Source organism: Polyodon spathula, chromosome 23 (genome assembly GCF_017654505.1).
Source record: "Polyodon spathula isolate WHYD16114869_AA chromosome 23, ASM1765450v1, whole genome shotgun sequence".
In the NCBI taxonomy this organism is placed as follows: domain Eukaryota; kingdom Metazoa; phylum Chordata; class Actinopteri; order Acipenseriformes; family Polyodontidae; genus Polyodon; species Polyodon spathula.
The window spans coordinates 12,352,363-12,367,418 of record NC_054556.1 but is presented as its reverse complement, the minus strand read 5'-3'; the positions used below and the strand labels follow the sequence as shown (position 1 = coordinate 12,367,418).

Below are 15,056 nucleotides of genomic sequence, written 5' to 3'. Positions count from 1 at the left end.
GAAGTCCAGGTGTTAAGCAACCGTTTGTCTTTCAGACAGATGCCTCAGAGGTCGAGTTGGGGGCAGTGCTGTCACACATGTACGAGGGTGAAAAGCACCCTATCCTGCATTTAAGCAGGAAGTTTCTCCCCAGACAGAAAAACTACGCAACAATTGAAAAGTGTTTAGTGGTGAAATGGGCAATAGAAGCACTCCACTATTATCTCTGGGGTAGAAAATGTATGCTTAGGACAGATCAAGCCCTCTTACAGTGGATGCACAGGCAGAAAGGTACAAATGCAAGAATAACCAGGTGGTTTCTCGTATTACAACCATGCTAGTTTGATGCAAAGTACAAGAAAGTAAAGGGACATATCAATGCTGATTTCTTGTCAAGATTCCCTGTGACAGAAATACAGTGAATCATAGTTATAAATCTCCCTGCCGCCTTGTGAAGGTGCTAAGCAGCGAGAACAGAGTTCTTTGGATGGGCTGACCTGACAGTTCTTTCCCCGGGTCGGGAAGTCGGTCAGTCTGGAAGAATGCGAGACTCCACTGCAAGAGTGTATTGACCCGGAAGGGAAATAACGTAACAGCCGCAGATTGTAAAGGCAGCTGCACTCGTTTACCAAGGGGTCATGCGTGACAGCATATGAGGGGACAGAGAATCGTAATCCGTTCCTTCTCATTGGTTTACATGGAAACCGAGAAGGACTGAGAGCGAACCAGTAAAGGAAAGCAAAAATTAAAAATTAAAATAGCAAAGATCATGAATGTTGGTTGTGTGTTTATTTGTATATGTATTAAATCTTCTTGTTTGTACACTAGACTACTAACACGTTTCCGGAGCTGTCGCCAAGGGCCAGCACTAAAGCCAAAACATCCCTGCACCATTGTCACTATAAACTAAACTGTATCACCCACCATGAGCACTACTGCACTCACCCAGGGCTGGTGATAGTGTATGTATTATTATGGGGCGGATACGTGTGGTTTCATTATTGTTTGGGTATGCAAAACCAACATTGCTTTTGTTATAAGTGTTTCTGGTCACCAGACCTGGGATTACAAAATAAAGTACCCCCTTTCAAAACCAGATTAAAAGTTTGTTTGCTTCATTTCTGCACTGCATCACCTCTGCACCTGTATCCACTCAGCTACCTTGTCACATTCTCACATGTCTCACATGTCTCACCTTGTCACATTCCCACAGACAGGGGAAAGTTTGCATGCCCAACCTCACAGGAAAAGGGGAGGGTATGTGATGGAGTGTACATTGCTAACTGTAATGTGGAGGCTTTAGGACCACGAGGTTAGGGGTAGTGCACTCCATCTTGATAAAGGTGAAGGTACTGGGAGGCCATGTTAGTCAACGCCTCCTAAATTGTAATTAATGGTTTACTGATATGGGATAATTGAATGATTGTGTGACCTTTAAAAACATAATTAGGGAAATGTGTGGATGAGAGAGATTTTGAGCTAGAGAGAGAGAGAGAGAGAGAGAGAGAGAGAAAGAAAGAAAACTGATTCAAAATAACAAAGAACTTGTGTTGGTTTTGGTTGGGGTAAACAGGTTAAGGCTATCCCCATATTAAACAAGGCTCTACTTGTTTAGTTCAGAACCTCTAGTGTGTTAGCTTTGTTTTGTTTGTTTTGGTTTGATTTGTGTAAAAAAAAGAAAAAAACTATTCACACGCAACAATAATATATATATATTAGTCAGGGATCTAATTGCAAGAAAAGCTCTTAAAAATGGTTTAACATTACACCAACGCCTATAATTGTTTGGACACTAATTTTAGTAAGGTCAAACCCTACTGTGATAGAATAAAGAGGCCAGCTTTGTCAGAAATATTGGCATATATATAAAATAAGCCTTCATGTATCTGTATTCTTGTACTCAATAATTTCAAATCCCCGGCATCAATGCAAGACTCTGCTTCGCGCACACACACCACACACTGAGTTAAAGACACCAGCTCAATCAGCGAACCTTGATATTTTTATGTACTATACCTGTCAGTCAGAAGTAAATAATGGTTGCTGTCTAGTTTTATTTGATATTTAATTTACCAGAGTCCAACCCTGACTGCAACTCGTGTTAGTCAGTAAATGAGCAATACTGTTCAAAAATCAAACATAAACAATGTGTATTAGTAGGGTCTTTGAACTGCCAAGATTATATATTACATGCATAGTTTGAAAGAGAGATTGATTAAAATTAAAGGAAAAAAATACATGTACCTTTTTCTGTGAATTGTGATGCTGACGCTGTAGGCCCAGATATTCAAAGCGATGCGCAATCCCCTTGCAAAATTTGTGCCTCACAAAAATTACTGCTTTTGCACAAAAATTTATATTTTCCAACATGGCACAAAACAGTTGCGCCAAGTTGAAAAATAGCAATTTTTTGTTCAATTCGCAAAAGTGTTTGTGCCTCACAAATCCACCTGCGCATTCAATACCAACATAGCAGAAATGCACAAGAGCTACGCGTGAATGCGCAGAATTGGAATACTACGCAACAATGTAATGTAGTTGAAAAATTCTGCACATTTATCACAAACCTTAGCAATTTTCATTCAAATTTGGCTTTTGGAGGAATTCTAATATTTTTGCGCTTAAGCATATGAAATTTGTGCACATTTTAATCTAATGTTTATGACTACATGTTACCTATTCTAATTCATTTACATTTTTTGACTTTCTTGTTTTCTGTTACAGTACCATTAGTGTTTATTCTTTCTCAGTATTAGCCATGATTCTGGTTATCAAACCACTATTGCTCCCTGACTAGCAGTTCCTGTAGGTTCCCTCTGCTGGGTAGTGCATTTCAAAGCAAAGACTCAACCATGAGCACCAAGGTGCTTTCAAAAGAACTCTGGGACAAAGTTGTTGAAATGTACAGACCAGGGGATGGGTATAAAAAAATACCAAAGACCTTGAATATCGCTTGGAGCACTGTCAAGACGATTATTAAGAAGTGGAAGGTGTATGGCACCACTAAGACTCTGCCTAGATCAGGCCGTCCCTCCAAACTGGATGACTGAGCAAGAAAGAGACTGATCAGAGAGGCTAACAAGAGGCCAGTGGGAACTTTGCAAGAGCTACATGCTTTTATGGCCAAAACTGGTCAAAGTGTGCATGTAACAACAATATCCCCAGCACTCCACAAATCTGGCCAGAAGGAAGCCATTACTCAAGAAATGGCGGCTGGAGCATGCGTCCTCCGAAACGTGCCAGTCCGTCATTTTTCACACTGCAGATCCACAGCGATGCCACCAGACCTACAGTGCCGGAGGACAACACAGATCTGGCAGCTCCACTGCATATTATTTTTGGTATTTTCACTTTTTTTATTTTTCTTCTTAAACTTGAAGAAATAAAATGAAAACGCTGTTGCAGAAGTCAGAAGAATACTAGTTTTGCAACATTAATAGCTGGGTCAGTTTCAGAAATACCTTGATAAATGCTTCCCATTGTGTATTTTTATAATAACTGTCGTCTGCACAAGAAAAAAAAAAAAAACAGAATACTGTGTTTCCTGTTTGAGAGCACAAGCTCGCACATGACCTTTATATTTTCTTTATATTTTCTTTGTATTTTCAGTCGCTGCAGAAGTACCAGGTGTTATTGCTTTATATTGCTGCTAGGTTTGTACTGCAGATTTCTGCACCTAACTCCCCTGAAGGAATCATTGAAAAATGGTCACAATGCAAACCCTCTGCAGACTTGCAGGTCAAAGCACTGCCATCATGGCTGCAGTATATCCTGTCTTCCTATTGTTGAGCCCTGTTAATATTACAATAGGTAGAACAAGGCTGTTTTGCTTTCAAGATACTTTTGATTTTAAGGGTAGCATGTACACTATATTGGTATTAAACAATATGCAGAATATATACACATAGAGAATATGGCCCTTTATTTTTTGTATAAAATGCTTCTTCATCCTGTTCCAAATAGAAGTGTTTATATAATGATGCTGTATTAACCACCTTCCAGCAGATGGCACTAATGTGTCTAGTGTTAAACTAACCCTAAACAACACATAATGTTTTGTTTGTCTAATATATAAATAAAAATGTGTATGGCATACGAAATAGGGTAGAATTCTAAGGACATTTTTCATTTACAATTCAGAGTTCAACTGGGGTAAGTTTGAACTCATTTCAAAACTTGGTTAGCCTTACAAAAGAGTCCAGGCAATTTAAAACCGTCTCGGAAATGTCATTTTGGTGATTTATCCAAATGGTTTCCTAAACTGCTGGTCAGAGCTATTGTACCAACTAAATGAAATCGGGGGAATTCAATTTGGTGGGCAAATCTGATGGTGAGGTAAGCAAATCTTACCATTGTCTGCAGCAATGTAAATGCAGCAAAAGTAAATTACAGGAGAAAATGTTATTTTTACTGAATAAAATGCAGTAGGTTGAATGTGAAGATGCATTTTTTTAAAGGTGTGCATCTTACTGTTAATACAGGACTAACACAGAATTGTCAAATATATTTTAAAAGAGAACATCAATAACTAAACTACAGAAGATACTAGTGCTTTGATCACAGACCTATTAGGTCAAAGAAAAACATCACCAGCACATTTTACAATATCCCTGGCCTTAAAAATATGAAGTCTATATCTTAACTGTTGTCTGAAAGTGTGGCAAAGACTGCTTTGTCACACGACAGCTACTCAAAAATGTACTGTTTGTTTGACAATATCCATAATTGAATTGATTGAAAGAATAATTGAGTACAGCTGTGGAACAAATTTGAAGTCAACACCTCAAAGACATATTAGGCTGAGGCCGAGGCCTCGGCCAAAGTGCAGTATTGGGGTAGACTAATTTGACAGAGATTATAGTTGAGGTAAAAATAGCTGAAGGGGTTGACTGGGTTGACAGTTTTTATTAATTTTCTAAAATGTCATTTAGATTTCAACCGTAACTGCACTTCTGTCCATCTGAAACCACATGCTTCACAATTACATAACCCTTAATTATTCACCTACCACTTTTAAAAGATGTGATAACTGAATGATTCAAGCATAATACATTAGATATGTCACACCCTTAACAAGTTACAAATTTAATAAATATTATATATATATATATATATATATATCATATATATATATATATATATATATATATGTTTTTTTTTAAAAATTAAACCCCCAATTCACTTAAGTAACTGTATTTGTGAAACATTTTGCACAATTAGTTACCTTGTTTATATATTATTCTTATTATATTATTATTTATCTTATTATATATTATTAACATTCTGTTAGCTGTTATTTTCATTTTCTGAATTTAAAGTAAAAGACTTAAATGTGTAGACGAAAACACACTACACTAGTGGTTGAACAACAGGATACATGTATACAGGATATCCACACACTCACACACACACATATATATATATATATGTTATATATATATATATATATATATATATATATATATATATATATATATATATATAGATATATATATATATTGCCCCCTCCCCGCCCCCCCCCCCCCCCCTCCTAGGTGACAAATATCCTGTTTTTATATAAAAATATTAAATGCCCATATTAACCCCACCCAGAAAACAGTCAAATAGAAAGTTGAACAGAATTCAAGTGGTGAGATGTTCTGCATACCTGTGAGTACTACTGCATATTACTCACAGGTATTGCAGAGAGCTATTGCATAGTTGCTTTAGATGAAAAAAATCTCAGGAGAGAGATCCGAGTTACATCGAGTTAGAGCTGCAAAAGTCCCAGTTTTTCTAAGGCTTCCTGATGGTCTTTATCCTCAATGGTGGATGCCAGTTGATGGCTTGACATTGTCGTATTTGGGGGCGATTGAGAGTACTTCTGTTCCTTGGGAGACTCTGGTAGTGTTGGTGCCTCTTCTGTAGTTTTAAGGAGCCCCAGTTTCTGAAGAGCATCGACCCTTGGGCTATTGAAGTCTGAACCTTCTGGAAATAGAGAAGTAGGGGATCGCGGACCCTCGCGGAGGTTTGATGATTCATCCGTGCAGGTACCACCAAACCGGGCCAGAACCTGAGCCCGTAGCTCCTGGACACTGACTCCTGATCTCAAGATGGTGTCAAACTTGCGCACGTGAGCAGGCTGGTGGCTGGAGGATCGGGCCAGTCGTGGAGAGACCAGGGTTTGAGGACGGAGAGCTTGTATATCCAGAGGGGCACATGTTGGCATTTCAAGTTGGTGATTGTGATCTACTGTGGCTGGATTTGGATTCTGGGGTTCCTCAGCAGCGGGGGTGACCTCCTCTTGTTCTGGTTCTGTGTTAAGACCACTGTCTCTATCATCCGCATTGTCTAAAAACAAAATATACGGACAGTGCTGTGATCTATTGGATTATATACTACCCTCCAATAAATATGGGGACTTGACTCCACTCTTGATCAGTACATATCCTGATATTCTTCCAATACCCACAGACATTTTATAGACGAAGTGCTACCAATGCAGAATGATTAGGTAGGATATGTATGTCTCCAATGGCATTTGGTAAGACTGGTATGCTTTACAGCGTATACCTCATGCCCAGTTTTGTGCATATATTCTATAATCTGTCCCAAAACCCTTTGGAGAGTTGTGTATATGTACCGTGGTTCCCAGGATTACCCTATATTACCCCTATATATTGCCCCTATTAAAATTCTTGGATTACCAGCTCTTTATTAACGCACGTGAAAGTCACATATAAATACTGTGTTTTGCTGCTGAAGGTGGATCTTAAACAGAATTTGTAAAACTGAAGTTAGGAATATTTTTTTTTGATTCTACATGAATTTTATATTTAATCAAATAACTGTATAGAAAATGAGAAGCTTGCATTTATGACACCATTCTGTGTAAACTCTATGCATATATGCCATCAAGATTTATTAACAAAATAGGTTATGAAACACACTACCAGCCCTAACATAGGCTCTGCATCATAGAATCATTACCCTCTCTATAAACATTGGGTACATTACATAGTCATGTTCTTGCTACCAAATGTTTAGCACTGTAAGATCAAAATGTATTATTTTAGGTTTGAGTTAGGACTGCAAAGTTTGAACTAGTGGGGTTCCTGTAGTTAAACCAGGTACAGACCATAATAGTAGTCAGTGAGTTAGAGAATCATAGAGCAAAGGAGAATTTGCCATTAGTCATTACTCATTACACACCTATTAGTGTTCCTGTTTCCTGTGCTCCTCCTGATAGAGAAAGAAAATATATAAATACATGCCGGTTCATCTAGTCGGACCTGTGTCGATCATTCCACTGTAATATTACAACATTACAGTACCTGTCCTTTCTTCTTGATCGTCAGCCACCATATCAGCTTCCAAGGAATCAATGGTGTCCATTAGGTATTTTAGACATTCCTTCTCCTCGTTAGACAGATAACTGAACATGTCTTTATTCTAAAATTGAACAACAAAGTATGTAAGAGACACTCCCACATTACAAGTGTCATTGTGTTTTCATTTTAAAACGTCATAGGGTCTAACATAATGATGTAAACAGGGGCGAGTCTTCAAGTTGTCTTGCCTTGACTCTCCAGCTGAAATGATCAAGGTTTCCTTAACACAGTGCTGTAACAGACATCAGAACACATGTTCCCTGTAATGGCTTTCTGCGAAAACTGCAAGATCATCTTCCTACGTGTACTTGTGACGGCTGCGACAAAACAACAAGCATCACAGTTTACAGAAGCACCACTACATCTTAAATCTAAAAAATACTGCAACAACTGAACACCAGAAAGAAATATTAAATACAGACTCCTACAACGCTTAATAAATTTAATGACGAATGTTACAACTAAAAGTCTTGTTCATGTTCAACATTGATGATGACTTCCAGTCAAACCATTTCTTGAGAAATTTATATACCCTGAATAAAAGTTTAAAAATGACTAATGCTATGCTCCTTCGAAGGATGTACCTCCTACAGCACAGTGCCTCCCAAGATCACTGCAGCGCCCAGGGAAGAGTGCCCCTTACTGAGCCAATAAAAACCCTTCTGGAGTTCCTGATTGTCCTTGAAGGCCACTCATCCAAATACTGGCCAAATACAACCTTGCTTAGCTTCTCATAGTTGATAACATCATACCAGTGCAGATACAAAAACTAACTTACCAGCTCTTCATTAGCCGGCTCAGCCCATTCCTCACCATTCTCCCCTCCGTTTATACAAACTGGGTCTGAAACTGAATCCATCTTTCAAGAAGTTATATGCTGTTCAATTCCTGGCTAGTTTTGCTGGTTCATTACCCTGAATTGGAAAACAAAAAAAGAAGAGTTACATACCAAAATAGGAACAACCCTTGTGCTGACTGTCCGACCATCTGTCTGGCACACTAAATGGTACACACTATAACTCCATATATTCTTAGCTTCCTATAGACGTTTCAAATTGTATTTGGCTAAGGTCAAATATTTTTAGCCTCATTAGTTATGCCATTGTGAGGACCCTCTATGTGTGCGTGCCCAGGTTAAAACACCACAAAAGACTTTCTCAGTCTAAAAAGGTCAATGTTATTGTGTTTTTGATCAATTCAACTGGTTTTACTGATTAGGGCCCAACAGAGATGTCCCTTCTTGTTTACACTGGGGTCTTCCTGAATGTAGCAGGTCCAGCTGTGTGGAACTGTCCTAACATACATACACACACACACAAAAAAAAAAAAAAAAAAAAAGTTAAATTGGAAGAAGAAGAAAAAAGGAATCACATTTATCTGACCAAGTACGGTTTACATTTATACAATGTGAATCACATTGGAATTTCATATTGGATAAGATACTACACAATTCAACTAATTCAGTACATTCAGCAAACTGTTCCCTCTTTAACTGTGTTCTAACCAGCTGGGGTTTGATGGTGCATTGAACCACATTTAACATTACAATATAAATACAAATCTGATACATGAACTTCAGAGGCTGTATTGAGATATTAAGAACACTGAAATGACACCTATATGAAAGGACGTGAGATGCAATTAGGGTTTTCTTTTTTGTTGGCAGCTGTGACCACACACAGGCTAATTAATTGGAGTGATTCCCATGCTGATGTGTCATTAAATTAGACATCCAGATTATGACATCATTTCCAATTTAAGCTGACAGTCAACATGTCCAACCTCTCCAGTGGTAACTTCATATCATGCAAATTGCTGATAGTGCTCCTTGGAGTACTGTGACTCTTACCTGGCAGTTATTATGTCAAATCCTGAGAGTATATTAATAGGGTTTGTGGTTTAAGCTTTTACCTGATAAACAACAAGACATCAAATAAAACCAGTCCTCAAAATGCTACATGAATATAGGAAATACCAAAAATAATTCCACTGGTGGGACTGTATAAAAACTTAAATAAATCAAGCTTGCAGATCACGAAACATGTTTTTAAGAGGTTTATTTTTAAGTTGGCTACTGTCTGTGTAAAGAATTGCCTCCTACCCTTTGGCCTAAGTCTATCTACACTCTACAGGGCCCTGTTAATAAACACGCAAATGAAAAGAACTGGAACCTTTTGAAGATCACAACCGAAAGCCACCTGTCGCAATACAGAGGGACTGGCACAGAAATAATACAAGTCATGACAAGCCCCTCAATGACTAATTTCTGTGAAAGTCTTTTATGCATCACGTATTGCTTGATCATGGATTGATTGAAATGGTTTTCAATTCGTCATGCAGACCTCTGCGGGGTTACAAATGTAACCTGCGTTCAGTCTATCGCACCAATCATTTTGGGAAAACCTGCAAATTAAGATGTTCGTTTAATTGCAGTTGTGGACTATCAAGGGAATAAGCTTCTTTATCAACGCAGTGTTGATCTGAGGAGAGTTTGGTGCTTATTCTTTCTGATCTACCTGCAGCAAATTGTACCAACACCCGCTTGGCTTCAGCAAGAGAGTTCCCCGGCTGCTTTCAAGTCACCTTTATGGTGCCAGCAGTCTCTGAAAACAGAGTAACCTTGATGAACTGCCTAATAAATAGAGCCCCGTGTTTTTCGCAAATACAAAATAGCACAAAATAAAACAAAATAAAACAAAATGCATATATAAAATAAAATAAAATGAAAACTCATTATGAAGCAAACACAGGATGACATTTTTAAATTTGGAGGTTTACATAAAAATACTTTAAACAAATACATTCAATCGTAGTTGGCAATGCTCAGCTGTTACCATAGACACGGTCTGAAAGGAAACGAAAGCTCTGACTAGCATTTGCACAGATGCATAATTTGAAGCGAGTCATTTGGCAATTAAAATTGTGATGGTAGAGAAGAGACGTTTCTTTCTAAAATGCCTAAACTGCACACAACAATTAAACAACGCTACAAAGAATTGCACCTGACTTCTCTTGGTCAACTGTTTAATCCACTGGAGACACCCACTCGGGCATCAGTGGATAACAATATGTTGTAGGAATGTATTGTGAACCCGCAACCGCTGAGGGAAGTGGAAATACATTATTTTGAGTACATGAAACTAAGCAACAGTATGAAAGATGCAGTTCAGAATAATTTCGATGGCTATGTAGTTATTACTGGCTGTTGGGGCTCAGGTGTCAGAATGTTACCAATTCCAGTACCGTGATTTCTTGTCTCATGTACCCTATGGCTTCCGTTAACTGTGAAAGTTTCTTTTCAAAGTATTCACTGATTGCAAGTGACAGGTGACAAACCAAGAAAAAAGAAAACATACAGTTCTGTTGTATGCTTGTGTTTAATTCTTAATTTGAATATTTGTGCTAGATTGAAGCTCCTTATGAACGCATGCGTAAAATATCCGAATTTCCTTTCAATAACAAGCTTTTTGAGTTGATACTGAATTGTACAACATTCTGAAATAAGCCATTTTGTTGTGTTTGTTGATTTAATATCCTCCATGCTGATTTGACTTTCATTGTGCAGTAACAAAAGTATTTTTGTATTTTTATTTGATCTTATTGTTTTTTTAGAGGGCATGGGTAGTATTTACTGTAAATAGGCAGTTAATTAACAATAGTGGGGGACTTCACGTACATTACTGTTGCTAAGGAGAATATGGTAACTAAATTATTTGTGTGATAAGCCTGTTTATGTCAAAATAATAAAAACATAATTATATAGTTAAAACATGATGTATCCTTTGTTTTTATTTATATACATCTATTTGAGTTATTTCATTAATGTGTATCTGCGATGAAACAAAATAAAACAATTTTTAATGGCTAAAGCAAAATAAAATAAAATTTGTGAAAAACAAAGCAAAAAATGTATAAAAAGAAAATTAAAAAGAACTTCACAGGGCTTTTCTCATGAACTAAGTAGGACACCTGTGCGATTCAGTCCATGTGGGAATACATTTATCGTGCGCTGAACACAGTTCTCAGTAAATGGTGAGGGTCCCCCACAATTTCATCCTTTTTTCCTACTCATTCCCCTTGCTCCCTAAATACATAGGTATCCCTGAATATAATAGTCCCCTTTCTAAATATTTTAATTAAAATCCCACAGGTACAATGGAACCCCAATAATGATCACTTTACTACTGTGTGGGACCCTTCATTCTAATCCAAAACATGTTCCTGCAATGGTGACTGCCGAGATTGATGCTCCATTTTGTAATGGAAGCCACCACTGCAGAAACATGTTCTTTAAAGGCTGATGACTTTTCAGGGATACCAAGATATTTAGCAAGTAAAGGGTCTTGGTGGGGTAAAGGCTGTTTCAAGGCTGGTAACAGCATCACCTTCAGTAACCTAATTATACAGCTGTGGCTTGCTCTTTCATGATATTTGTTCTGGAGCCTGTGCAAGACCTGGCCCCATAATAAACAAATCTTGTCTATTCCTCTGCAGTGGAACATTTGAATGTCAAATCCCTGTTTAAAGGGATACTCACCAGAGTTTGAGGTTGTACTCTTAAGCATTGTTGTTATATATATATGTATGCTGTGCAGTATGCTTGTGTGTTTGCATTGCTGAGGGTTAAATGCCTTTTAACTGTGACCAGACCCCCAGAGTATAAACACATGAAAGGCAAATTGATTTGTTAAAATGGATTCAATTTGACTTTTCTACCCAGTGTACTGGTGTATCTCTGCAATTATTAAAATGCTTTAATTTTCCCCGCAGTTGGTTATATGGTTGTATAATCAGTGCATGTGTGTGGGGGGTCTGATCTTGTGTTATCAGCCCATGTTACAGGACAGCTTTTCATAAAATACCTCTCTAGATTATAAGTGGAGTACAGCATTGTGGGAATCAATCAGAATACAATATTTCCCATATACGTTAGGCTGCATTTCCATCTGATCAGCAGATCAGCAGCCAGCAGAAGTAGATCTCTCCAGCTTGCACATGTGCATCCAAAAAAGCACCGAATAGTCGACTAGTCGAACAGTAAAGTGACAGTGGACCAATGCGAAGAAGGCGTGTTTTAAATCTGAAATAAAATATGTAAACTAAACATGAAGGCTGTGAATATATTATACTGTCAAGTACTGCTTGTATCCTTGATCACTTTTACTTAGAGACTACAAAGGTGTTACATGAAATTACTACATGAAATTATTTTAAAGTAACCTTGCAAACACCTTAGGTTCCACAGAATGCTACAAGTTAGTGTATTAAGAGTGTACCCCACAGGGGATGACTTTAAAAAAGTATGACAGGGTTCCAGGGTTTTTCCACTTACAAATACTACAGAAACCTAGCGTACTGCTACACTGTTTTGTATAAATATGTCTAAAATACAAACAAACGTCTTGGTGCGGGGCAAGCATAAGGCTGGCTCGCATACAGTAGTGTTTATCATCGTCTACGGGTTCCATAAAAATGTTGAAGCAAATTAACAGTTATGCGCGTCTAAAAATTTGACAAAGCTGATGCGCATAATAAGTAAAAAAATAAATAAACAGGTTTCCATTGAAATCCATTTTTAGCGAAAAAAACTGGCCAACGTGCTGACTTCCCCCGTATGAGAAAGAGAATGAGGCTGCGGTTGCTATAGTACCCGTTACACATTCCCCTCTTCCTGATCGCAACCTTGTTGTAGTTCCACGAGTACAGATCATTAACATGTGTTTCTTTTATGGATTGTTTGTTGCGTTATTTGAGCTGGTATAAACAATTCAAGAAGCAAAACAGAAGTAAGAAACTATTACTGGATGTATAAGCTACATTTAGAAAAAGCCTACTACTAGCTTTTTTGTTATTAGTTAACAATGTTCTGTTATTACTATAACTGAAATACTGGACACGGCTTAAAGCAGTTATATTGGAGCACAGCCACAGTTCCTTGTCGCAAGACAACCCTGCCTTGCGCTTCTTTTTTTAGAACCCTGCTGAAAATTAAAGAATACTAATGAGAGGCTTAGGGTTAGGACCCGGAACATTTATTTACTGATCTAATACTGGGCAGCCAGCTGATGCATAAAACCAAAGTGCTTGCAGTTTTCAGGATTATTTGGTTCGCTTGTTGTGACTGGCATTTCGTCCAAAAAAAAAAAAAAAGCAAGAAAAAATGTTATTCATGAAGAACTGGATTTGTATTTTCCTTATTAATTTGAATAGGCATAGTACAATTAACATTGTGAATGTAAAGTTAATACCGCCACTATTTAATTCTGCTGGTGTTTTGTCCAAAGGGGCGATTTATCAACCCATTTATTATCATTACTGCATGCAATACGATTGCAGGGACATGAGGACAACAGAAAATTAGGTAAATGCATTTCAGGTTGGAGGTGTAGTGTTAGAAACTGGTACATTGTCAGAATATGCTATGTGTGTATCAAAATCTGACCTGTGTAATATCAGAAAGTGGTACACTGTCATATTTTGGCACAGTTGAAATCTGATGGATGTTTTCCTATTGTGAAACAGAGGTACATTTACATATATATATATATATATATATATATATATATATATATATATATATATATATATATATGCAAACTTAAACTGGAAACAATCAATTTCTCTAAAAAGAAAAAAAAAAACAATTCACCGAGAACATGACAAAATGAGAAGTCCACCACAAATCTGCAGAAGTAAAAAAATGTACAATATGTATTGCTTACGATAAATATTCATCAATCCATCCTATTCCTGGACAAATCAGACATACTCAACCCACGGTATACAAACTCAGTGTTCATGCTGACTACATGTCCAGGGTAAAGCGGATTAAACATTCTTGACCACTTTCTTTAAACAGGTCCTGTGTAACTCTGTTAGGGATTAATACAGGACAACTATTTTATTAATATTATTTGTTTGTTTGACTAAATAATAATTAAAAAAAAAGCATATAACACAGCATTTATGCTACCAAAACAGTAATTCATTGTCAACTTTCCACAAACTTTGATTATGCCATTCAGTGACAGTGGAAGTTAATAACACACACGACATTTAAAACTGTTAAAGTATTGAATCAACTTACCTTTATCTTTTACTACATTAGTTATCTCCGCGTGCAACTGTCGTTTTCATTTTGAACTCCATCAACCTGTCGTTCTAGAAAAACTAAAAAGAACACGGGGAAAACTCCACCCCTTTAAACAGGAGCCACACGTCGGATGTACCTTTCTCTGTCTCGCTGTCAGCTTCTAAATAAATCCCAACGAAGCACTGACTGACTACGTACTGCACATCATTCACCCAGGACCGGTGTTTGTTTAGAGCCGGCAGGTGTGTCTTGTGTCTTGTATTCTATGATCTGTAGACAAATACAGCGCTCTTCCCTCACCTTGAGTAAACAGTCGCATTCAAACCAGAGAATCCATTTCTGCTAGAGGAGATCTGGGGCAAAGAAACTATACACATAAACCAGTTTTGTATATGCACGAGAAAATGATATGTATTATATAAATCTAAAACAAAATACATATTATTTATACAGATTTGTACTTCTAAAAGACAAAATATTTAAAACGAATAAGGTAATTAAAGGAAGGTTTTAATTGCGAGCATAAATCCATTATTTGAAATGAATTAATGTTTTATTTCTAAAAATGAAATGAACTAGTAAGGGGGGGGGGGTGTAATGTAAAGGAAGGAATA

General features: G+C 37.3%; 1 protein-coding gene across 4 annotated transcripts; it reads right to left on the bottom strand.

The window, feature by feature from the left end:
* Positions 1-5,521: 5,521 nt before the first annotated feature.
* LOC121297867 lies at positions 5,522-14,550 on the bottom strand. 4 transcript variants are annotated; one of them, XM_041224430.1, is made up of 5 exons: positions 14,437-14,550; positions 8,128-8,263; positions 7,293-7,410; positions 7,171-7,200; positions 5,522-6,309 (listed from the first exon to the last, which is right to left on the bottom strand). In XM_041224430.1, the coding sequence occupies exons 2-5, from the start codon at positions 8,206-8,208 to the stop codon at positions 5,729-5,731; spliced, it is 810 nt and encodes a 269-aa protein (XP_041080364.1). In that variant the 5' UTR covers positions 8,209-8,263; positions 14,437-14,550; the 3' UTR covers positions 5,522-5,728. The 4 variants fall into 4 exon arrangements, with proteins under 4 accessions (XP_041080364.1, XP_041080363.1, XP_041080361.1 ...); XM_041224429.1 differs by lacking the exon at positions 14,437-14,550 and adding an exon at positions 14,072-14,194; XM_041224427.1 differs by lacking the exon at positions 14,437-14,550 and having other exon boundaries at positions 8,128-8,760.
* Positions 14,551-15,056: the final 506 nt, after the last annotated feature.